This window comes from Papilio xuthus, unplaced genomic scaffold (assembly GCF_000836235.2).
Source record: "Papilio xuthus unplaced genomic scaffold, Pxut_1.1 DF827680.1, whole genome shotgun sequence".
Taxonomy (NCBI): Eukaryota; Metazoa; Arthropoda; class Insecta; order Lepidoptera; family Papilionidae; genus Papilio; species Papilio xuthus.
Genome location: NW_013530969.1, coordinates 5,276,984 through 5,303,609, shown reverse-complemented (window position 1 = coordinate 5,303,609; position 26,626 = coordinate 5,276,984). Strand labels below are relative to the sequence as shown.

The 26,626-nt window shown below is 33.0% G+C and overlaps 2 protein-coding genes across 2 annotated transcripts in view; one reads left to right on the top strand and one right to left on the bottom strand.

Moving 5' to 3' along the window:
- The first annotated feature begins 837 nt into the window (after positions 1–837).
- On the top strand, positions 838–10,936 carry Hen1 (Hen1 methyltransferase). The gene is made up of 22 exons (XM_013310986.1): positions 838–1,247; positions 1,406–1,576; positions 1,663–1,922; positions 2,010–2,182; positions 2,473–2,563; positions 2,771–3,007; positions 3,326–3,587; positions 3,682–3,851; positions 4,215–4,341; positions 4,740–4,806; positions 5,251–5,514; positions 5,684–5,744; positions 5,838–5,881; positions 6,093–6,194; positions 6,265–6,737; positions 7,000–7,363; positions 7,432–8,441; positions 8,521–8,540; positions 8,703–10,080; positions 10,163–10,297; positions 10,386–10,502; positions 10,706–10,936. Exons 1-22 carry the CDS (start codon positions 981–983, stop codon positions 10,934–10,936), a joined length of 6,024 nt encoding a protein of 2,007 aa, XP_013166440.1. The 5' UTR covers positions 838–980.
- Positions 10,937–14,844: 3,908 nt separating this feature from the next.
- Positions 14,845–26,626, bottom strand: part of cac (calcium voltage-gated channel subunit cacophony) — a 32,313-nt gene continuing 20,531 nt past the window's right edge. The window contains exons 27-41 of the mRNA XM_013311629.1: positions 25,846–26,028; positions 25,525–25,616; positions 25,263–25,416; positions 25,069–25,196; positions 24,778–24,980; positions 24,493–24,704; positions 23,995–24,030; positions 22,526–22,695; positions 22,204–22,216; positions 21,053–21,171; positions 19,875–20,029; positions 18,540–18,620; positions 17,695–17,897; positions 17,512–17,621; positions 14,845–17,208 (exon numbers count right to left, since the gene is read on the bottom strand). Coding sequence (XP_013167083.1) covers positions 17,019–17,208; positions 17,512–17,621; positions 17,695–17,897; positions 18,540–18,620; positions 19,875–20,029; positions 21,053–21,171; positions 22,204–22,216; positions 22,526–22,695; positions 23,995–24,030; positions 24,493–24,704; positions 24,778–24,980; positions 25,069–25,196; positions 25,263–25,416; positions 25,525–25,616; positions 25,846–26,028 — 2,049 coding nt within the window. The 3' untranslated portion in view covers positions 14,845–17,018. The remainder of the gene's footprint in view (positions 17,209–17,511; positions 17,622–17,694; positions 17,898–18,539; positions 18,621–19,874; positions 20,030–21,052; positions 21,172–22,203; positions 22,217–22,525; positions 22,696–23,994; positions 24,031–24,492; positions 24,705–24,777; positions 24,981–25,068; positions 25,197–25,262; positions 25,417–25,524; positions 25,617–25,845; positions 26,029–26,626) is intronic.

Sequence of the window (26,626 nt, the reverse complement as noted above, 5' to 3'; positions counted from 1 at the left end):
CTTTATTCATCTCTACTAAAAAATTAAAAAAGTTATTAACGTACCTTCTCCAATTTAGTTAAGATACTAACTTTTGTGGCCTAAGTATAAAACCCTTGGTGTTTAATAATACATAAATTAAATTATATGCTACAGAATATGTTGTATATGTATGTACAGAATATATGTATATGCTATAATTAATTTTGTTGAAATCGACATAGCTTCAGCATCACGTTGCTAAGGTCAACTGATTTTTTAATATTCATATAGAATTAATAACCAATTTAAGGAGATTGACTGCTTTACAAGAGTAGGTCATTTGCGTAAGCATAACCGGTTGTAAAGCAAATGATAGACAGATCGCAGACAATAAGAGTGGTTCTAACAATGGATATTTTTGCAACATGCTCATTTGAAATATCACCGAAATCATATATGCCGTAAGTTGTGTCAGGGGTTAAAATAAATGTTGTCTTTCTATTTTAAACTCTAATTAAGCTAACTAATTGTTTTCCACCGTTGAAGTTATTGCGGGAGAAAAGTTAAGTATATTACTTAATTTACCTGCTAGGTCCTAAGCGAACTCTTCTTTTCACGGAATACTGATTCTATCACAATTGTATTCGATTTTTAATTGTTTAAAATCGATTCAAATATTTTTTGTCCTAATAACTACGCTTGTCAATTAATACTTAATTAAGATTTAAGTAGTAACCTAATAAGATCTCTTCATCAGTTATTTATATTAAAGCAATATTAGTTAAAAAAAAAACACAAAATCTTTTTTATTTCATAAAATCGAAAATAAGTCCTACATATTCTGTGACAAATTGTTTCATAAGTGTCAACTGTCAAACAAGAAAAAACAAAAACATGTAAACAAACATATGAATATCATGGCATTCCTTGTCTGACGAGTTGCGGTTTCTTTAAATTAGAAGATAATTTGCAGAGCTGAGAAATTATTTCTAGTCAAATCTTAAGTTCAATTGCTCATTATGATTATTGCTCTGCAAACCTTGATTTACTTTCGCGAATCATTACTTATTATTTTAGATAGACTGATAGGGCCATATTATAAACGCTTCAGTTTTTCTCTTATCAAGAAGAGCAGTAGCTCTGACGATGAAGATTCTGATGAGCAAGTATTTTCCGAATTTGATGATGAAAAAGGCGTGATATTTTTCCCACCGATGTACGTGCAACGATATGCCGCTGTCAATGATTGTCTTTTGGATGAAAGATGGAATGGAAAATTAGAGAAGGTTTGTAATTAAGATGTATAATGTATTATTTAATATAAATGTAATTTCATTAGACATCGTAAACAAAAATGCACAATGAGGTTAGTTTTATTATTCACACAATTTTCTTTAATTCTTAATATAATACAACTTTAGTTTATAATTTTTATGATTTTCAGATTGTTGACCTTGGCTATCATGATATGACTTTTATAAAGTACTTAAAGGAAGTGCCTGGAGTCAAACATATCCTAGGAGTGGATATTGAGAATGTATCTTTGCGATGTTCACCTGATATAATTTGCGATGGAGAATATGCACCTAGAAGAGAAACTCCACTGCAAATTACCGTATGTGTCCTGGTTATACTCTTACTTATATAATTATAGTTTATCTTGATAGCAGTTAGCCAATGCACCAATTTTTTTCCTTTCAGTTATTTGAAGGCAATGCAGCAGATCCTGATTATAGACTTATTGGTTGTGATGCGGTAGTTGCTATTGAGATGATAGAACACATGCTGCCACATGATCTAGACAGGCTGGTCCATAATATATTTGGTTTCATCCAACCACAAGTTACAGTTATCACAACCCCAAATGCCGATTTTAATGTTCTCTTTAAATCCATGGAGAAGAATGGTCTTAGAAGATGGGATCATTTGTTTGAATGGAGCAGGGAGCAATTCAATGACTGGTAAACTAAATATAAAAACTTAAAATTGTTATTTAAAATAAGTAACTTAAAGGATATATGTAATCTTTTTTATTGTTATTATTATAGGTGCAGTAATATTGTATTAAGGTACCCAAATTACACTGTAACTTGTAAAGGTGTGGGACCCGGTCCTACCGGAACTGAGCACTATGGTTGCTGTAGTCAGCTTGCTCTATTTGTTTCCAAGAATTATCAGAAACAACAATCACTAACTATAGATAGCATGGCTTTAGTAAAAAGTAAGTATGTGTTTTAGACTAAGTTATGTATCTATAAATGTTAATAAAATTGGAGTGTCTGTGTGTAATATTGAAAAAATAGTATGTGTCTGTCTGATTGCAAGGCTGCATTTGTTATGGGTAATCTCTGGTACAGCTGGGCCGATTTTGACAGATCTTTGACTGGAAGGTAGCCGTTGTTTGCGGGCATATTTTCTGTGCTGTAGTCTTGGTACATAATACAAACTATGTATACATATTGGAGGAATTTTTATGCACAATAATTTATATAAATCCAACTTAAATTCTAGGTCTTCCAAATGAAAATAACTTGAGTGAGGTAGAAAGTTGGGATTATCCAGATTCAATACATGAAAGTAATATGTTGTGTGCGCCACCTAAGTGAGTAAAAGATATATTTTTTTAATTAGAAGTCCCTCTAAAGTTAAACAATGGCCAGTACTTTCCCTAGTCACTTTTTGTATCACTATTCATTGATTCTCTCCTATCCTTGGATAATGTGTATAGAACACAAGTATTATTCATTTTTACTCTCCTAACAATCTTTCGATCCCATGTAGTTCCTAACCATTTTTTTAATCTTCCCAGCGATGAATCCTTTACCGAAATCCCTTTCCCCGAGAAAAGGTCCTGTATGACGATTGTTATATTCAGCTCACCACCTATTGATACTTTAGTGTACAAAGATAACACATCACAGTGTAATATAGACAGAGAAATCGGTAGGAGCTATCTTATGTTTGACGAAGATGTGTCAGAAAATGTAGTAGTACCAAGAAGGAAAGTGATTAACAGAGTGTATGAAATTGAGGATGTTTCTAGCAGGTTATTATTCCGGTTTTTAATTAATACAAGAGACTCCATAATTGTAATAAGTGATGTTTGCTTTTTAGTAAAATACAATTTCAATATTATAGTATTGTCAGTATGTAGCTTAGAGCTTCTGTGTTGTCTATGTATTTTCCTATAGCATGTATGTTACATTAATTATTTATTTATAATTCTAGTTCTGGTTACACAAACCATGGGTTTTTGAGATTAAAATCTCTGTATAAAACATATCATCCCTCAAATGAGGATTTTGGTTTCAGAAACCTATGGTAACTGATTTAATCAAAGATATTTTTCTTTATAAAATTTTAGATTGCACTGTTCAATGTTACAAGTGAGAAAATTCTCTAAAACAACACAAAATTTGATGGCAAAGAATAAATTGGATTCTATAATGCATACAAGAGAAATTGTTGATGAAATTCGACAGTTGACTAAAACACTGAATTTAAACAGAAATACATTAGAACAGCAACACAAAGTTTGCACTTGGAATAATTTTAATTGGGGTGAAAATGCACCATATTGGAATCAATACTATAGAGTTGTTAGAGATTATAATTATCCATATGAAGTAAGTAAAGGCATTTAAAAAATTGATCAACCTGTATGTTTTGTTAGGATGTTTAAATTTTATTTAATGTGGTCTGTTTTAATTATTTTTTTAGATAAAAACTGAAGAAAGCCGCATAATAGAATTGATATCTGATGAAATAAATGAACTGGTTGACTCTCAGATCTCTTCCGAAGGATCCATGAATAGTGAGAAATTAGAAATACCTTTAGAATATTTAATGCGTGCTGTTGAGCACATAACAGATGACATGGATAAAGTCAAGTGAGTTCAGTCGGAGTTACTATTTCGAAATGCTAACGATTTCTATAGGATATTATTTTGATATGCTCTGTGGCGATTCATAAACAATATAGAAGTGACTGTCGCTACTACAACCACCTGGTTCTGGGAATTTCAGTATGTCCTTTGTAGCTTCTTTCTCAACTTTATAGCCTAAGTAGCCTAAAAATTTTAGCTTGGGAGAGCTTCAATCGGCTTCTTTATTACATCACTTTAATATTGTGCAGTTAATTTTTTTCAACATTTCTTAACGTTGAGATGCATAAACCTATTTAGAGAAGCCTGCAGAAGCATAATCCTGAAGTTCATTAAAAGACTAGCGTTAACTTTCTTTCATCTTTTCAGGGATCTACTTGAATGGAACGGTTACGAAGTGGTGGACAACATTGTGATACACTCGCGTTTGATTGTCGAGAACGTTTCCATGACAACGCCAGAAAACGACTACCAAGATAACGACGCTCTCTCCGATGTAAAGAAACAATTTGAATTTGTAGATGTTGATGACGTCATGTAGTTATTTACGCCAATGTATAGTTTTTTTTTGTATACTTTCATCATTGAAATCCCATCTATTAAGTATAATTACCGCCTTAAGCATATAAGATTTTTTTTCAGTAAATGGAAGTAGTATGTATGTGTATATAAACGTGTTTATTGTTAAATGGTAAAATACCTTTTATTGTCATCCCTTTCTTGTCAAATTCAAATAATAACCCATTTAAATCCCATGATGCCATCAAACTGTGACTGACTCATTGTTTTTTACTGAAAAAATAAAGACTATTCATTTCTTATTCATTCCTTTATTGATATTTTGTTACCCATTTTATTATTAGAAAGTGTGGTAAATTATTTTTTGTTTTCTAGTGGGATATGACGGAGATGCATTCCACTTCGTATTCCAATGCAAGTTCGAATTCATCGCACCCGAATGGTTTGTCATTGTACTATAATCATAGATTATACAACCATAGTGATTTACGAATCAAAGATTAGTCATGGAACAATTTTTTTACCGTTTTTTTAAAAAATATAACCCCGGATAAACGTAAAATATATACCTACACGGTTATTTTGTAACAACCAGAAAAATAATAGCATACTTTTTAATAAAAATGGTCTTGACAGACACCGAACGGACAACAAAGTGATCCTACAAGGGTTCCGTTTTTTTCCTATGAGGTACGGAACCCTAATAAGGACTAGCAAGAGTAGATTGAAGGAGCTCATGTCAATCAATTAAGTTGAACTATTAGTAAATCCACTCAAAGGGAAATTGCGCTTTAATGTTGTAAGGTAGTCTGGTCGCTCCAGTGCAAAACGACATGCGGCTTCAAAGGCATAGTTGGCCGCTTAATAGAAATTGGGTCCAATTCAGGTAAATGGCTCCAGCGCTCTTTGGACTTCAAAGTTCGCAAGTTACGCAACATGCTGACTGCAGACGAAGACATAAGCACAGAGCTTGACCGCGTGGTCTGCCGGCTGATGAAACTGGCTATTACAACGCACAAGAATAAAAGCATACCACCGCCGACCTCCTGGCTTCAATGCAAGCTACTAGATCTACTTACGCTTACCGAGAGGGCTATCCAAAGGAGAAAAAGATATTATTTTAATCAAAATCTATCTTTTACTTTTGGTGGTACGAATCCTATCATGTTTAATTATCTTAAGTTAGCGAGTTTGTCTTGTATTTTGAAACTACACTGCTTACGAAACTGAAGATAAAGTGTTCTGTTGTGTGTAAATAAGTAAAATTAATCTCATCTAAACTAATTCTTTATAAAATATTGAAATACGTTTTTTTAAAGATTACCAAACAAATGCAACCAGAGAGATAGAGCCTCTTAAAAGTACCGAAAATGCGTCAACGTAAGTATTAACCTATCTTTAAATAAAAAAAAAAGTATTTGACCTACCTATCTTTAAAGAAAAAAGTCAAATATTTATTCTATATTTTTACAGAAAGGAAATTGTGTCCAAGTATAGTCATTTCGTAGAAACTACAGGTAAGAGACCATACTATTTCGTAACAGAAATGTTCCTCTTTTTTTGTAGGGGGGGGGGGGTAGCCAAAGATAGTCTAGACGTATAAAAAATAAATGAGTTAAAATTGATTTTTAAGTAGTATAGTCTTTTAATTTCTAATAATAGTTTTTTTACCTATTCATGTCATATTTTCATTAAAATTATAAATTTTCAAACACTTGTCTATGACAGACAAGGAATATTACAAAAATACAACGGTAGGAGCGTACCAGTACGTACACTTGCAAGTGGAAGACGACGATATGAGCGTTACCAGTAACGAATTGATTAAGGGTAAGTAAAAGAATTTTTCTCGCATGATTAATTGATAAAACATGTTATTTTATTTATGTTACAATTATAGTTTACGATTATAACAAACAAGAGTGCAGCGCTTCTCCTAGTTTTGATAAATTGAAACCTAATAATTTAAATTCAAATGTACGGGACCCTTCGCCGGCAAGAACGTACCCTATAGTTGACAATTATTCAGGAGTAAGTAGCTCCGGTGATACGGATCACAGTATCAAATTAAGCAATGATAGTAGAAGCAAGAAATCAAGCAAAAAAGGTAGAAGGGAAACAAGCAAGGACAAACATAAAATAAAACTACTTATCAAGAAAAGTAAGAAGTCAAATGGAAAAGAAACTAAATCCAATGAAAAACATGCGGGTAGTACAGAAAAAAAGATATATTTCAAAAGGACAATTAATAAGAAAAGTTTTTGTAGATGTACAATTAAGAACAGCGTTTCTTCTGCTGAATGTGAAAGTAACAAAGTAGAAAATAAAAGAAAATCTAGACAAAGTCATCAAATAAGGTCAATCTCAAAACCGGTATGTTTGAATCACATTAATGCATTAATAATATTTATAAATTATCTAAAATTTTAAACTGAGACAAACATATGCGTATTGACCTTCATGTACCATATAAGATCACAATATGAAATGAAAAGGTGTATTGGTGTTCGATAGTTTATATCCAAGTACCAAGCAACAGTTTAGCCATTTGCAATTGTTAAAAGGAATATAAAATAGGCTCGTTACTGCTTAAAATAGGTAGTTTATTTGACTTTTACAACTCGTTTTTTTTAAGATTCCTTATAGCTTGGTGAATCTTTGCACTCCAAACGATGATGATGAAACCAAGAAACTCGTTGACGATGTAATACCCGTGGAATCTAATAATAGTGAACATCTATTACCACGAAATCAAGAATCCATTGCAATTACCGAACAAAGTTGTGTTATAGAAATTGTTACCAACAAAACAAGTGAAACTTTAGCTCTTCATCGAACAATAACTACGGATTTAAGTAACAGCATATATAAAAATAATTTACTGCCTTTGGAATTCAAAGATACGTTGGACATTGTGCCTATAATAACTAAAAGCGAAAGTTCTATTCCTGATACATTGAACACGGAAAATGAAGAATCCCAAGCAATATTTTTATATGGTAATTATATTTCTTTGTCCGTATAGTATAGACTCACAGTCATACTTATTTTTAGATTATTGTTCTAGATATTAATGAACCCAGTACATCAAAAGGTATACGTCATATCACTATGGACGTGCAATGTGGCCCTGATACCGGATTCGTATGTCCATATTCTTCAGCAACATCATTAAATAAGATGACAAACGATAACATGAATACAACAGATTTGAAATCTTTCATTGATGAAAGTGAACCAATTCATTATTATACCAAATCTGAAGATACTAACAATGTAAATATTGAAAATGTAATTAGTCCTAGAATGAAACCGAATGGTATTCAAATTAAAGATTCCGACAATGCGTTAGATAAGAAACTAGAGATTTCTAATAGCGCTGTGACTCATACCGTTGATGCTATTGAAACATTTAACGAGTCTCAAGAAAATATCTTTAATGCCTCTGTAGACGTAGTTACTTCGGTATGTAAGAATTACGACGATGTATCACATATAATTAAACCAGACGACACCTACTTTCAAACTCCACAAAACATAATAAGTAAATTATATGTAAATGAAGATGATCAGTCTAAACATACCCCTAATTACTTGGAACCGATTATAGATTTGCCAAAAATCATAAACAGCACTGAGACAGAACAATTTTTAAGGAAAGAAATTGATTTTAAAAACAGCATTTGTAATATTGGTAATGGCAAACTGGCATACGGTGGTATCTTTATTCATAGCTATAAAGAGAAAACATCCTGTGAAGATATATTATATCAAGGAAAATGGCAACGTTCTCTAGCAAAAACGTTTATAAAGAGAAATCCCGCGACTACGTTCACTTTGAAGAAAATTACAGAGAGTCATAATATAAAGAGGAGAAATTCTAAACTTAGTTTGACTGCAAGAACTGGCGGAAAGACAAATGAACACAGTGAATCCAGTAGCAAGGTTCGAAAAATAAATAATTCACTAGAAACTAAAAAGAATAATAATGTTTCAAGCAATAATAAAAATCTAGCAAAAAGGAAGCCATCGGTAGAATTATGCAAACCAACAAGACGTCGTAAAACTTTAAGAGAGGTACAACGATTACTATCTTATTATAACACCCATGATATAAATGTGAAATTTCTTAAGTAATTTGTACTTAATTTTTTAGGTAGCGTCAAAAACAGTATGGTAAGTTTACTTGTATAGTTATATAGTTATTAATTCTATAAAATAACGAATGAAACGGAACGGACGGAGAGATGCTAAGTGACACTTTTAGAGTATTTAGAGTAGACTGAATACTGTTGCTTTCATGATCTGTTAAAATAGTTGTGGAATGTTTATTTCTAGTTTTGATTTATCCAAAAATACAAGATTTGAACGGGTAACGGTAAAAACTAGCAAATCCAAAATATATCAAAATATTAAAAAGAATAAGAAAAAGGTGACTTTTAAAGAAAGTCATAGTAAATGCGAGCTAAATACCACAAATGAGCTACTTAAGTCCATGAACTGTACTGTAGAGAAAGGCAATAATGATTTTCCTAAAAACTTAATGAACACTATAAATGTCAAAAAAGAATTGATGAAATTTGTCCGAGAACCACATGAGAAACTTGTGTATTCTGTTTTTCGTAACAAAATTGAAAATGAAACTGATAATCAGAGACACAGTAAACCTGGTATAGAGAATAGAAAGAACAAGGAACATAAAAGCGCCCGAAACATACAGGCCGCAAACAGTTCAAGTTCATCCACAAACAGCATAGTTACAATTAGACAGTTGTCACCACCATCTCAAAACAAAAAGAAGTTTACATCCAAGATTACCTTAAAAGTAAGTAATATTCCAAAGGCAAGTTCCATGAAGGAAAAACTTAGCGTACCCGAATGTTATAAGAAATCGTCTGTAATGTTTGATGATAAGGAGAACAAACCCCAATCATCAAATGTTAGCAATGTTCAGTGTAACAAAGAAAACACACAAACCGTCAATGAAAGAAGTAAAAGTATTCTAATGTCCCATAATACTATATCTAAACAAAAAAATAAGTCCTTAAGTATCAAAAAGTCTATAGAAAATATAGAAGAGAAACTCGCAGTATCAGATTCGTCGAATTCTAGCAAGGTTTCATCAGTAGAGTCCATAAAAAAACAAATTAATTTCAACGCAAACACATCAAATTTAGTCTTATCTATGGCTTCTTGTAAGAAATCGCTTACTATGGAAAGTGACAAGCTATCTTCAGACCCAGGTTTATCTGAAAATAATCAAGAGGTAGTCCCACTGAACAGTATAATTGAATTAACATGTAAAAAAAATGAAATAAATGTATCAAACAGTACCTCCGATGAAACCGTGTATCATGAAATGATGAATGTTGTTGACGATATGCTCAATTTCATTGACAACTCTGAGAGAAAGTCTATTTTAACTATTGAAAGTAAAAAATTGATTCCTGACGAACATAAGAAAAGCGGTGAAAAGGTTCATTTTTACAACGCAATTGATAATGAATCCATTGCAACATCATTAGATTCAGGACCAAAACAAGTGAATCTAGATTTAATTTCATTTAAATCTTTTGCTTCTTTATCTGGTTATTCAGAATACTTCTTAGCTGATAGTGAATTAAGTACTACGATCGATTCTTTACAAGTAAAGACACCTTCCAAGAGATCATCCGTTCAAGACATATTTGAAAGAAATGACCAAAATCGTCTTTCGGTATGTTTATTTACAAAATTTTATTTATGATATAATAAATTAAACAGTCTCGTGTAATAAATTGACTTGAATCTTCATACAGTTTCCAGGAGATTCAGTACAAGGCTTTAGTGGTTTTTCAATAAATGAACAAGTAATAGGTGATCAGCCAGATTACGCCACTCTAATTAACCCCGAAACGGGAAGTATGAGCCACGTTATGGAAACTAGGCGGGCGGTGAGTGTAATTGTATGCAAAAAAACAAATCTCTTATCTGGCCCCATTATTTGATACCATTTTGTTAACTATTGATTACTTTTAAAAGACATCAGAAGAAGTGTTTACGTCTGGTCGTTCATCGGATACATACGAATCGTGTCAAGTGGACGACGACGCTCTTGTGCCACATTGGCTTTTCCACGCTATAAGCCAGCAGCAATCTGTAAGTTTTTTAATTAAGCGTAAACACAGTGTAACATTTATTCAACTTCCGATGATGTATTATCGTGCAACTGTCACTTGGCACCCTCTTTATTTACTTATTATTTGTTTATAGAATTCAGACGGTATAGTGTTACAAGTAGCGATTTCGTCATATAGTCAAAATAAAGTATTGGGGGCAAGTTTGAAGTGTCGTTTTTCCAGGATGAAGACAGGGAGCCACAGCAAAACCTGTCCCCTATTCCTATGCCTACTGTGGAACCAGACCTTGACCTGCACGCTAACGTTATGGAACCAGGCGTGGGGGGAGTAGGAGGGGCGGCCGGTGCTGGCGCTGGTGACGGCCGCGGTATCCATAGCGACCAGGACAGCTCGGGCCGCGATACGTCGATGAGCTCGACTGAAACATCATCTGGTCAACAAAGCGATGTATGATTTACAAAATGATTATTATTTAAGTTTCATAATATAGTTTCCTAGGATATACTAGTAGCTGATAGGATTCTTCTGAAAGAGGAAGAGAGAAAATTAAAGATATAGACAAAGAACGACATTGTGGATTGGTTTTGAATGTTCTTTTAAACTATTTAATTTTTGTTTGTAGGCAATATTAATCGATCCATCAGCTTACGCCAATAATATCGAGTTTTTAAGAGAGCCCAGTAGTCGTCCTTTCCTTCAACTAGGATCCACCGAGTCTCCGGATTCATCGTTTAGGACAGTAGAAGGTAAGGTGCAGAATATGTAATTTGTCAAAATACATTTCTGGTTGTAATTTGAACTTGAATTTTTCAAATTTAGTTATTAACACAAAAGATGCTTAATAACTTTTTGATACAAAGAGAATAATAAAATATCACGTGCTATTAAAAAATATATAAAGTAATCTAGTTTACTATGTAGACATGTTTTCGCAGCCCACTTTTACAAAAACTTGTTTGCAATGTCATAATAAGTGACGTATCTGTGACCCACTGAGAGGTCAGGCTACAGGAACTATATAATCATAATTATATAATAGTGCTATATATAGCTCACTAGCGCCCCCTGTTAATGACAAATAAATGTCAGAAGATCGTTGGTTCTTACTTTTAAAGCTAAGTAGGTTTTACATATTTTCTGACAGAACATCTCCGTTATGGTAGCGCCGCTCATAGCGGCGCAGAGGGCGCAGGCATATTCGCGAAAACATCGTCAATAAAATTTATATTAAAACTTGTGCATCGCTCCTACCGGGCATAAAATACACCAACAAATCTGATACAGAATTTGTCATATTTTGTAGATGACGTTACGAAGGCGCGTATCGCAAATACTCGTGCTAGGGTCTCGTATAACCTTGTCGCACTATATATGTATAATATAACTTTCGGAATATTATTGTTATTATGTTGTGGATTTTGAGTCATATCGAAATGATGATTCAGTCTTAGTGAGAGTTTAAAAAAAATCGTATTGCACACTACAATTTTATCATTTGATGTTGCCCTGGTTTATTAACTAGTAAACCTGTATTTATTAATTAAGTTTATACAGAATTAGTTTTCAGATATCGTTTATACTAAAATTTATTTGAAACATTGAAAAGATTTGTAATTAACATTATTCCTTAATACAGGATCGGAAAATGACAACTTATTTAATATGAGTGAAATTTCAACGCGGAATAACTTGAATCTCGGAGCAGTACAAAGCGATCGTGATGCTGACGTCAGCTCCTTGGATACGGACACCGCTGACTTCTCTGATAATTAATTTTGTTTTGTTTTGTTTATGTATGTTGTTTAAATTGACAAGATTTTAAGTCATTTTAGTTCAATGCGTGTTTTTGTTTGGTCTGTTGTTAATAAATTAGATTATTAAATTCAAATATCTTTTTATCAAAATGAAATTATATTTATTGATTTAATGAACGCGTCCCTATACCTGGTTATTGCACATCAGTGGTAGATGACAACAAAAACAGCATCTTTTGCATGAATTAGCGTAACAACTGTGAAAGGGGAGGATGGGCGAGAGAGAAATGCCCATTAAATTCTGTTGTTGGCTCCACTTTTCGTGCGCCAATCGTGTATCTACAAAATGTTTCATCGTTTGTGATATAAGAAATGAATACAACACAGTATCGAGGAAATTTCGTTTTTGCATTTATTCATATTGTACAATCTTATAATGACTCATTCTGCAAAATTTTACAGGCGACCAAGAATTCATATATAAAACAGCAACTCCTTTCGTATCGTACATAACCTTTTTACCAGTATAGTGAAAACATGCGTATAGTATTTAGGATAATAAATTACTTAAATACTAACTTTAAGTTTGGTTCTTTATTAATACAATATCAATAGGATTTCACTATTTTGCAAAGTTATTGGAACGCACAAAAAAATGCTATGGTGCTCTCTCGACGCCGATGAACTTTCTATGCTAAATATGCGATCATTACAAATTCGATATAAAATATAATAATTGTCCTAAAGCAAATTACACAGTACAAGGCAGCTGGTACATTCTCGGACTCTGACTTAACTCACTTCGACCAATAAGCTACATTAAGTAAGCGGAGCAAAGTCAGGCGCATTTCATTACATGTTGATTGTATGATAACTTCAATTCTTAATGTTAACAATTTAACTTTGTTAAGGTAATGTTTCTATCAGTACTTCAGTTTTTGTCTACATCTCAATAATCGTCATGGGAAACGAAATGAGTTAAGGCAGTATTTTTATATATTAAAAATTTCGTTACTTGTGTCGTTTATTGCTTTATTAAATTTATAACAAAGTGAAAATGTAATCTATATTAAAACTGATTTTATATGCTACAAAACGAAAATCTCGGTGTGATCTATATTTAAATGAAAAATATACTATTTGGAAACATATTGAAATTATTTAAATTGCGCCTTATCCTGTAGTAGTTATATAACTATTACATCAAACACTTTCATTATTAATTTAAGGCAGTGAAACACCCAACGTAAATCAAGGAAGTTGGGAGATTACCTAGCTAACATTAATATTAACTAGTACATATCACTAGATATTTTCACAGGCGACCTCTACGTAGCGGTCGCGTAATATATTACAATATTTACACCTCTTAAACACGTATGTCGATGCAACACCGTCGTCACTTGCGCTGGAGCCACAAACGCAAGCGGGACGCTCTGTTACTCTGCACCGCTCAGTCATCGAAAGTCCATCGGCCAATGTATCCCTAACACTCCACTCACAAAGAAAAAAAAATCTTACGTTTATACAATAATAATGTAAATATGTAAGATACATGATAAACTATAAAACTACATAGAAGAATTCTAACAATAGAAGGTAACAATTTATATGTAAAATTCTTTATTTAAAAACAATTGAACGAAAAGATAGTTTTGCAGTTGCGGGTAATATAATTAGGGCTAGTGGTTCTGAAGTCATCTCAGTTGTGGTTATAATACGATAGCGATGAAACTCGAATCTCGAATGCTGTTAGACCTCAAAGCGATAGGTCAATTCAAATACTGAATTAACCTCAGAGCCTTATTGAATATAAATTATCTTTATTAGGATAAAAAAAGGATTAAATAATATGTAAATAAATGAAAAACAAAACATCTCGAAGCTTAAATACTTTGTACTATTAACAGAGGTAAAATATAAAAGAGAAACACATTTAAAAGCTATCATAAAAACTCGCTCATGGTCACCATAACTATTAACAACAGCCATAATATGAGAGTATTCATTATATTCAAATCGACTAATAAAATCACTACTATTACAGACGTCTGCTTTGAACAAATGATCGTAGCGACTTTGATTTCACGCAATACAATAAAAATTATTTGAACTTTTCGATATTAATTTTAAGGCAAACGGTTTACACTAATGATTGTCGTAGAAAATCTTGGAAAAATTATAGATATGTGAATTACAAAATATTACAAAGGTACACTATAAGACCCTTATAATAATGAGATCAATGGATCAATTTAATTAAATTTAACAAATAATCACGCATTAAACTTTTCAGGTACTAGTTGTATTAAAATGTATAATATTGCTTAAGATTTTTTTCACTTATTACTAATATTACATTTTATTAATGATATTTCTTGAATTACTGATAAAATGGAATGAAATCATGCACATTTTGGCGACTTTCGGTCACATTTTGTAAATTCATAAAGGTCAAAAATTAGAAATAAAAAATAAACGTATTACCATATTTGGTAGAATAAAATCTTATAGAAAAAAGTTTAGATATAAATAATATGATATAGCATGTAAAATGCAAGATTAAATTAAAGTGAAGGTCAAGCGTTTATCATAAACGTCCCACCAATTTTTGATTTATTACTAGTTCTTATAAGAAATAAACTTTTCATATTAAATAGAAAATGCATGCGATAGTTTCCAGGAAATAATCTTGTTTATTATTCGTCGTCACTATTATTAATATAATTTAATAGAACTTCAATGTATTATTAAATCGTATAAATTGGTGTCTAGCTAATTATTAAAGTGCAAAATATTCAATTCAACGCCCTAAATTTAATCAAAGTCGCCAGAACATTATATCTAAATATCGCACAGCGCCATTGACAAATTAACTTTCCTATGCAATCACACTGTTCTAATAATCATTCCCATTTTCCACATTTTATCACAGAAAATTATGTATTTACAATTTTGTCGTAATAAAATGACGTACGTATTCTACGGATAGCAGTTCAACAATGTTCACTTTACCTCGTGCGTACACTATTGTATCAGGATGGACGTGCTTATTGAAATAAACATTATAAACTTAGTACAGCTATTCCCGAGCATATGCTTTGAATATTTTACATAATACTTATTCAAAACACTGACGAATATTCAACAGATTTTGTGTATAATTACTCAATAACAAACACTTAACTCGGAGACATGTTTCATTGCATTCCAATTAAATGTAACTTAAATATTTTTCGCATTTTTTTTTCTTTTACATTTCTAATTATTACATTTTGTACTCTTTTTTTTAATAAAGTCACAAGAACGTTTAAAATTAAGCTATAAAAATGATACAATAGATGGGCTCGAGGTAATCTATTAAAATTAATATGACAATGTATTTTGCCTTATCTTATGACTTAAAGTGTAATCGCACTGAGAATCTGATCATCACTTTATTGGGAAGTATAAATTAGAATAACATTTTTGAAGCCGTTAACCAATTTGATACAAGTTTTTATTAGATTTTGTGCCTGGCGATTATTTATTAAAATATTTATTTCAAAGAGACGTTATATGATCAAAATTTGTAATTCTTTTATGAAGTTTGAGATATGAAAACAAATAATTTATGTTGCAGTAAAATATGGTAAATGGACAGAATTTAATAGATTTTAAGAACGATGTTAATATCAACCAGGCTACAAAATCTTTCTTATTTCTATAAATATTGAACAAACAAGTAGCGACTTATAACAGATTTTTGTCACATTTGGTTTTGCCGAGGTTTATTTTTATTTAGTTCTATATTGTAAAATGATTATAAGAGCATTTATTAAGTGAGGTGTGCTGTGTAAATAGTGATAAACAATGTAATAAGTTTGTAACAAAAAACTTTTCATTTCATCTATATAAACTTAATCACCAAATGTAACAAAATAAAACCTGCCTATTGATTGGCCTACACACGATTTAACAATTTACTTAATATGTAATTTAATGTTGAAATACATTTTCGAAGATTACATATAATCCATAATATTTAATTGTATTTTAAATTTAAACAACGTAGATATAAAGCACTCGGGGGAAGGACAGCAAATACAATAAAAATGTTTATTTATTTATTTAATATAATGTTAACTAAGTAAAAATTATTTGCTATGTAAATATTTTATACAACACTAGTGGTAAATTGTTCGACGATGAATTACTAGTGTTCCTCCAACGTCTAACGAAGGCGAAACGCTGGGGGCGAAGGCCGGGAAGCGCGCGCGCCCCGGACCCCGAGCCGGGCGTTTCGGCAGGCGATATATAATGTAGATTTATATAGTGCAAATTTAATATAGAAAGTTTACTTTTACAATACAGACTAATAATTTCATTTTATGTAAAAATCCTAGCGCAAACCGAGTTGCCTGGCACTGTATTATACAACGATTATCTTAACCGTAATATAAATTAAAGAGTAAAATTTTAGCGAATTAAAAATTAAATTTTCCAAAACTTTGTAAATACTAGAATTTGGATTTAGCTCATGGATACACGGCGCCGGCGGTCCAGTAGAGACGTCCAAACTCCTGAGCAACGAGAGTCGTCTATCTGTACAAATGTTCACACGTTCGCCGGATACAGACGAGATCGTCCTAACGCGGGAGGGGCCGGGGAGGGGAATAGGGGAGAGAGTCCGGCGGTGCGGCGAGCGCGACGCTTCAGAAGGTGTGCGCGTGCGGCGCCGCGTCGGCAAGCCGTGCCCGCGCCGCGCGCACGTCCCGCTGGGAGCGCGCGCGGCCGCGCTGCTAGCACCAGTCATCCTCGTCTGAGTCGGAATGACGCGCGCGTGGTTTGTACCCGTTGGGCAACCGCGGCGCTGGCACCGGCGAGGGCAGCGCCCGCGGCCCCGCGCCGCGACCCATCGCCAGCGCCGCCTCGTACGAGAGCGGCGCTTCGTACACTCTCCCTCGCTCTGACTCGTAGCCCCTGCCACGTCTGCAACATGATTCGTAAAATGTTAAGTTATCGACTTCTGAGGCAGGGTGCACTAATTTCATGCACTGTTAGAAAATGAAATGCTGGGTATAGCTTTTTCCACATAGAGGCTTGGCTAAGAGATGCCATGATGAAACTACTGCAAAATTTATAGATTGTGCACTTATGATAACTAGTGTACATACATTCAAGAGTCAACTTTCTCACCATAGTCTTTAAAATCCGTAAGCCAGGTTTTAATTTATTGGGAAATACATTTAAGATATAAGCGATTAAAAAAAAAACTAAAATTGGAGAATTTACCTTTCCCTAGATCTATAATCTCGGTGTATCAGTCTTTCAACTTCTCGACCATACTCATACTCATCGTGTAGAGGCTCTACAGGTTCTCTGACCGTATGTCTTAACGATAACTGAAAACAAATCATTACATTAAATATCAATGATGGCGATGTCAATATTTAGCATTAGGTTATCGATAGTTACGTGAGATGGACTGTGGCTGATTCTTGTGAAGGGTTGCTGTTTGACCTGCAGCGTGGACGGCTTGGTGGGCGTGGGTGGCAGCTGGCGGCCCCGGCCGCGGCGCGTACCCTCGCGCTCCCACGACCGCTCGCGCCACTCACGCCACTCCCTCTCCCGCTCCCGCTCCCGATCTCGCTCACGATCTCCAACTATGGGTGCCCAAACTGTTCTTTGAATAATTTGGACGTTCTTTCTTATGGTAATACGCATTGATAATACTAAATGAACAATGTAATTCGATTTTCCAGTAATCCGATTTAAATACAATAAATCAACGATCGAATTTGAACGAACATTTTTTGAAACAGATGTGCAAACAATTTTCTTATCTAGATTGCCACCCTTCGTTTAATAAGCAACCGTTTCTTTCGCAAATGCGTACGAAGCCAATCTTTATAATAGTGTCATATTAAAGCATAAAATAAACAGATCAATAGCAAAAGGTCTTGAATTTGTTTTATAGGAAAAAAGCCAAATTATACACTAAGTCAGACCTTTTGCTTTACAATATTTTATTTCCTGATAATTTTAAATCAAATTGAGGCACAGTTTCTATTTTAAAACAATACAGAGTAACGACGATTTCGAGTTAAAGTATTTGCAATGTCGAGTGAACAGATATGGTATAAGAGTGATTTAAAAGCGAGCTCGAACTGAACAATACATTATCGGTGTCAGAACATAATTAGGTCGCAGCTCTGTCGCAGAGCCGGCAGAGACGTGAAGCGCATTGCGTGTCGTTAGTGGTGAGGTGTCCGATATGTGTGGTGGCGTGGCGTGGCGTGGCGAAGGCGAGTGGATCTCACCGTAGGTGTGGTGTGGCGGGCTGGGAGACCGCGAGGGCAGGCTCAGGCTGGTCGTAGGGTGCGGCGGCCTCCACTCCTTCCCTGCCGTCAGGAATACCTTCATGTACCTCCACGCTTTACCCTAAGCCCGTCGGTCAAAACCCGACCAAATTTTCTTGCTCACAAAGGTGACTCTAAAAGTTTTGGGTGTCTGTCGAAGGTGGTAAAAGAACAGAGGTCGTAGACACGGAAATGGAAAACCAAGGATTGGATTTCTTGCTTTGTATGGAATAAGTTGTGTGTCCAAATGTTGTTATCCATTTTGTTTTGACAATTTTTGTTATAATACTATACAATATTTTAGGAAATATAAAGGTCTCTAAGTTATCTACATAGAATATACAAATCTGAACTATTTAATTTTTAAAGCTTTTACATGCTGCATGAATAGTTTTGTATAACTTAAGTACATGCGCTTCAGGTTTTGTTGCTTTAAAATTTATATATACCAAAGCCATTTATAGAAGGTGCAAATATATTTATTACTCTATTATATAATTGTTCATTGGGCACCAAAATAGTTTCAGCATGCAGCAGGCAAAATAATTTCAATTATGTTTTTCTAATTTGTCACGCAATTCCTTTACAAATATAAATAACAATATAGTAAATTTTGAGGGAAATATTAATATTAAATTTAAAATCAATTATCACTTATTCTACATTTTGACAACAGGATTCTGATCAATCAGTATATTACATCTAACAATAAACATTTAGCATATGAAAGAGCAATTGTAGAATAGAACTAAAATTTAGCTACTAAGGTTTTAACAAAACTAGCTTTGTGAAATGTTCAGTATAGCTATACATAACCTAGCTATGTTATACAATCTAAATCTAAATTTACCAACTTATATTATAATAGCACGACGTCTTCAATCGTCGATCTTATAAACTACATCTACAACATGACTATCTACGTCTACTGTTAAGCTAAACTTCTCGTCTTCTCACAAAACTTTCAGAGTACCTTCATGAGAAGAAAAATGTTTGCAAAACTGTTTTTTTTTATCGATTATTTCGAAAGCGAAAATGAATTGTTATGCTTAATCTAGTTATTTATATGTGAATCAAACTATATGAGAGTAATTGTTATAGATTGTTAATATATACACAGCTTAGGATTCTAATTTTATCATGGATATATTATTATTTATATGTAGTTTGCAGTAGCATTAAGCTAGTTAAGTTAATCTGCTGTTATAAACTTTATAGCAGATTCACGATGATCCCTGGAGTTACAATCTGGTATCAACTAGCAATTATTATAGCTAATTATTGTATTCCACCTACCATGAGGATGATAATGGTGCGGTGGTCGATGCGTCCGGCCGTGCCTCTGATGTTCGTGCTTGACAATCTCGACGACGTTATTAACAGTGTCGGAGAAACCGATATCGTGATGATAGCCTCCGTAATGGCCACGTCTCCGTGGGCTCGGAGTCCGTCTGTGTGTTTTTAAATTGTTTAATAATAATTGAAGATTTCCAATTAACGATACTTACCAGAATCCGGTTAAAATAAAAACGATTAACACAATGCAATATAATAAAGTATTAGTAACGTATTAAAGGAAAATTAAACGCGACAGCAAACACAAACATTCAGACTATTTAAACGTAATTTCCTCTAATTTATTAGTTGTTCTGTTCCATCACTCAAAAGTAGTTACTTATGTTATTTTAATATATGATAAATTATAAAATGCAGGATTATACAACCAATGAAAAAAGATATCAAATAGATAGTGATTAATGACTATCATAGTGAATTTAAATTTAGTCATGCTGTAAGGACCAGGCATGTTAGTACTTTTGATGCAGTTATGTTCCAACTTTAATTTGAACGAAGTATGTGAAATATTTCTTTATCCTTTAATACCAATTTATAGTTAAGATTATATTTTCTTTGTTCCACGTGCATATCATAACTATTATCGTAAATTATTGTGCCCTAACTTCCATTATGTCGTGTGAGTTGAAACTTCGTTCCCAAAAAACCCCGCATGCCTTAGTTACAAATATATTAAGTCATATTAATACAAAAATGATTACTTTTGACCCCTTATAAGGTTTGGACCAAGTGGACATACCCGTGCCTCGACACTACAATTTTCACCTGGGTCATACTTTGGATGTCACTATAAATGAAAAAAAAATCATAAAAACTAAATCGCTAATTAAAAATTAAATAAAAAAGATAACCAACGAACCACATTTAACCCTTATTAGCCTAGAGTTTCAATTTTGATACCAATCTTTTAAACCGAATGTTCACATTACTATTAGTTTTTTTATAGGTTGGCTGTACCTATTTTACTGTAGTATAATATTATTTCCAACGAAATTTAAAAAAAAAAAAAACAAATTTCATTATTGTTTTATTTTATCAAGCAAACACAGTAATATTAAAAATAAAACACTGTCGTATGTAAATCAGGCTACTAAGGGTTAAATACGCTTATTAGGTACCTCAGACTTGATGATCTCCCGTGGTGTCCGTTTTGGTAAGCATGTGGCGGTTGTAACCTTGCTTCGTCTAAAGATTCCATAGACGCATGATGCGATCCAACATCTTGTAGTTCCAATACCTAAAATTATTAATAGATCAGCTTATCGTTCTTTAAAAAGCAATCATTTTAAACGATACGATGTCTAATATATTCACGTCAAAACTTACTGTCCCATATTTACAAAATCTGCATTAAATCACAACACCAACTAACACCAAGTGTTATGCAAAACATGCAATAATAAATGCATTGCGTGCTTCAGGCACTAACATCGATTACGTACTTACCTAATACCTCAGTGCTATCAAAAGATAATCTTATAAAAAAACATGCATTAAAATCTATAAGTAATCATTCCATGCAAAATATTTTCATATATCTAATTGATTTTTTGTATTTGTTACTCAGTACAGGGCAATGACTGTTATGTGGAAGTGTTAGTGTACCAATTCTGGAAGTGCTCTCTAAGAAATCAATAATCATAGTTAATTCATCAGACAGTAAAATACATTTTACATCCACATATTTTGTAGAAATCACTAATTATTAAAAAAAAAAGTTATTATCTATCTTCTACAATTTCATAATAAAAAGTGTTAACCCTATTATTACTGATATTTTTACCTAAATATCAACAACCATCTGTAAATTTGAAAAAATTAATAAGTATTTTTTTACACACAATCTATTATATCGTGGGTCTAGGCCCCTAACTAGCGTCATTTACATAAAAACTTAGCCTAAATTGTCATCAAATCTTAGCTAATACAAACAATATTTAATACCATTAAATTTAAACTTTTAACTAACAAAACATCGATACAGCAGTTCTCTAACATAAAACAACACCAACTATCTATGACAAATGGAATGCATCCGTATGTTTTTAACAACCGACACACCCAGTAGCAGATACGTTAAGAAATGAACATCTTTAACCCAGAACATTAGAAAGGCAAATTATTAACTTAGATTCCAATCATTGCAACGTTGATTCAACATTAGTTAAGTATTAATTTTGATAGTGATTAATGTTTTTATTTTATTTTTATTTATTGATAATGATAATGATCGGGTCAATATGTTCAACCTTTCAGAGCAATTAGTCACCTTTTTATTGTTCCTGAAACAAAAGAAACATTCGTTAATACCGCAATACTTCTCAATATAGAACATTATAGATTTTGGGTCTAAAACTTGAATGATAAGGTACCAATATGAATAAAAATCCAGATCTTTTATTGAATAACTATAATAGTGTTTTGATAGTATTAAGAATAAACATTTCTTTAAATAGCGAACTTAAAAAAATAGCTAACAGTTTAGAGATTTACCAACTCACTTATGCTAAGTTAGCGCCTATCATCTTTGGACAATAGTTAACATTATGTGGGATGTACTACATTATCTCATTCAAATTGGTACAACTTACTTGAAAGATCTTCTGGTGCTGCGCCTTGCGAAGTTGGCTAAAGTGTGAGGATCTTCTGGATGGCTTTCGGCGGTGGTAATGAGAGGTCCTTCTTGACTGAGGGAGCCTGTACGCGATCCCGGCGCCATCCCCGCGGCCACGTCCAGCAGGCAGTTAAAGAAGGACGCCTTCTGCACCACGCACCCCAAATCACGCACCCACCCCAATACAATCCACACTTGCGCATTCTCATGTCACTCCATGTATGATGTTCTCGATGACAATATTCTAACGCCTAAAGCCTACATGAGTTTGCGCAAACATTTCTTACACCATGTCCATGCTGGAGTTCTTTTATTGGCAATGTGTATAGTTTTGTGTGTTTGTAAAGTGTAAATAGAATTCCAACGAATGGACAGTATCGGCAGTAAAGACAAAATGACAGTCATCCCTGTTATGAAAATGAACGCAGCTAGAGGCATCTGAGAACACAACTGTTACATGTTTAAAGTAGACGTGTTGAAATTGTCCGTGATATTTGTTCTGAAAGTACAAGACATTGAAACGAAAGAAAAACTGAAAATGAACAAAACTTTAAGGGACATAAAACGTAAAAGCATATTTGGTGCCAAATTTGTAATTGTGTGCATTTTTTGAAGCCAGAGAACGTTTTTTGTGGTGCAAGAAAAAGCTATTCTTTTTTAATTTTTGCATAGCTTTATTCTCAGCATGCATTTGCGCCGAATAAATTTAAAATAAATAAATAACAAAATATTTTATCAGGACTAAACATAAAAACGAGTAACAAGTAATTTTTATATTATAATATAATAATTTTAACAGGCTTCTAAATCCGTGTTTGAGCCAAGATGTAATTGCAAATAGTAGTTTTAGTCTACATAAGTGCCACTGAATATTCTGTAGGTAACATGTAGTTGGGACATGCACAAACCTCTAACTCATTTGTTTAACTTAAAAAGAAATACTGAAAAGAATATTAATAAAAATTGGGCATCAAGACAGTAGAAGCATAAAATGGAAACTGTTACCACACAAACAAGAAATACATTAGACTACAAAACAACTCTAACACTACAAGAAACCAACTCCAAACAACTCATCACACGAACACATTTTCTAAATACTACCAATTTTGCAACTATAGGACAGGTCTCTAATTTGTGGTTTACGATGCCCTGAATTATTTATAGACAATATTGTACTAAATAAGCACAAAATTGTCTAATCCAAAATGGAAAGTGCGTTTTGACTAAATCTATTTAATAATTATTTCGTTCACTAAACTACTAGATTAATAAATATTATTTTTTTAATATTTTGTACCATTATGTCTTTATGTCCAGTACAATAAAATTGTTATTTATTCAAACAAGATGCGATAAAGTTAGAATGATAAAAAAAATATATGAGAAAAACTAGTACAGTGCAGGAAAAGTTAAATATTCGTTCCTTAAAGTTTTAAATACTACCGGCTGATTGGCCGTAGGGCTATTCTCGCTGAATGCCTGAAAAGTAAACCACCAATGTAGTCGACTCGATGGAGTCGAATAACTAAAGTGACTTTGTATTGTTGTTCGTAATTTTCTAACATAGTAAAAGGGCCAATCGACAGTTAATACATTTAAGAGACGGTAGTTAATCAAAAAGAACATCGATCACAACAATACATCCACAGGAAGACAACACAAATTCTAGTTAACTAGCTATTATATGGTTATTCATTAACTAAAATATAAGGAACAATTAGGGGATATTAACAAACACTACTCTCAAAAGTGTAGTTAACCTACCCACTTAAACTTACATTTGGCTCAAAGTTACCATATCTGTGCAGTTTTATACAATCAATAGCCAAACAAATTACTCTGGCTTCTTTAAGAACTACCAACACGACGAACTTGTAGTGTCTAACTTCAACATAAGAGGTAAATACGGTGCGTAATAAGTTTTCTAATACAATTTCTTACCGGAACACCTTGTGGCTCTGTCTGACCAAACCTAGTTGACCTCCAGCTCTCTAGAATTAGCAAACCAGCGTAGATCTTCCCCACAGTCAGTTTCCCAGCGTTTAGAACATCGTTGCGAGGCACCAGCAAATCTAACATCTTCTTCGCTTGGAGTGGCCAAATCTGTGTTATCGTTTGTCTTAATTCCTGGTCCGCTTGATCCATTTCTTCAGCTTTTAATAAAAATATAATTATATTTTGGCTAATATAAAAAAAACGTTCAAAATTTAATATTTGTTTGCTTACCCGATCTCATTTTAATATTAAGATTTTCTCTTATTAAGGCAAAAAGCGTTGTTGTAAAATTCACTTTCCCCTCTTCATCCAGTGGCATGTTCATTCGTATTAATTTTTTATACGCTAACCTATTTGGACATTTATTACCAAACCCCAAGGGCGGATCCATATTCTTTAGCATATCATACATTTCTGTGTAATGGATCTTCCCTCTGGCAAAAAAAAGAAATTACGTCATAAAAAATCTAACACTGAAATATATTTGATATACAATTTGTTGTTTTTATAAGTAATACATACGTAGCGTTTGGGTCGTACTCGGCCCATATTCTAACAAATTCATCGAGATGATGAGCTCCTAATATAGACGAGTCTCTCGTTAAATAATCAAAGTTATCCATAATAACGGCAACGAATAAATTTAACATCTGAAAAAAAAATCAAAACATGTTATAGAGGAAGAGGATACAAAGTGAAATACATTGTATACTTACAAGAAAAGAACAGAAGAATATGAAAGAAACGAAGTATGCGTAAGCTAAAGTACTGCCACACTCTTCCTGTGGCGGCTTGCCGGCTTTTTCATCACATTTAGCAGGCTTCAAACAATCCAACATAATGTTGGGCCATGACTCTCCTGTCGCACATCTAAGTACAAACAAATGAGGTAAAATGTTTAGTTCATTTGTTATGGCCAACCAAGTAACCAAATGCGCCTGTTGGTTATTTTAGTATAAATAATAAATCGAATATTACCTGAATAATAACATAAGGGCCTGTATAAAACTTTGAAAGTTATTATGTCTATTCATAGCTGTTTCCGGCGCATTTTCTATGTTACCGAACACCTGTAATTATATTATAACAAAAATAAACTTTAATATTTCTGCCATTCAACATGTGTATTGGGAAAATTTTGAGTATATAGTAAAATTCAATGGTTACCATTGGTTTCTGAGGCAAAAATATCTGTATAAATATATCGTTATCTCTGTCATTGTATTTGACATAACATACATAATAATATTTTTTAAACGTGGATTTTGGTATCAGAAACCCGTTGTTAGTGACATTTACCTGCATTCCAATAATAGCGTATATGAAGAAAAGCATTGCGATGAGAAGGCACACGTAGGGTAAGGCTTTAAAACTCTGCACGAACGTCCACAGTAGTATTCGTATGGTGTAACCCTGTCGGAGCAGCTTGATCAGTCGCGCGGCTCGGAACAGGCGCAAGAAACCAACGTTGAACGTATTCTCCTGGAATTTTTTTACAATACTATTATCATATTTATACCTAATTAGTTGATTTCCCAAATCCCTTGTTTCAATATGTTCCGTTTTCGCAATTCGTTGTTGCTGGGTTCATTAAAAATTGTTTCTACCGCTGCAAGAGCCGAGTGAATGGCTTTACAGGATTTATAAAATTATTTCGTGTTTTTAATTACGCATATTTTCGATTAACAAATTATTATAATATTAAATAATCTGAATTAACTAGACTTACGCTACATACAAGAATAAATACAATTCATTTATGTATCACAATATTATAAATATAGAGAGATCAAAATGTATAAAAAAATAAAAAATATCTTGGCTTGTATCTACAAAGTTCAATGATTCTGATAGATTTCGGTACTTGAGAATTACTTTCTTATTTAAATACTTCATTTGAGAATGATATGCAATTCACAAAGGCTAGATCTAGGCTATATTTAAAAACACGAAGAAAGTTATCCTAGAACAAAGATTTGATATTGTATTTTCAAAATGAAATTTTATAATTTGATATGTAAAATAGTTTCGATAAACTGGACACTTAAAAAAATCCCAGCGATCAATAAGTTTAAATATA

Bases quoted from the DNA above. Each gene is read 5' to 3' on its own strand.
- Hen1 (XM_013310986.1), top strand. From the start codon at position 981: ATGATTATTGCTCTGCAAACCTTGATTTACTTTCGCGAATCATTACTT. The intron at 2,564-2,770 runs GTGAGTAAAAGA...TAATCTTCCCAG, and splicing joins ATGTTGTGTGCGCCACCTAA to CGATGAATCCTTTACCGAAA. The intron at 3,008-3,325 runs GTTATTATTCCG...ATAAAATTTTAG, and splicing joins ATTGAGGATGTTTCTAGCAG to ATTGCACTGTTCAATGTTAC.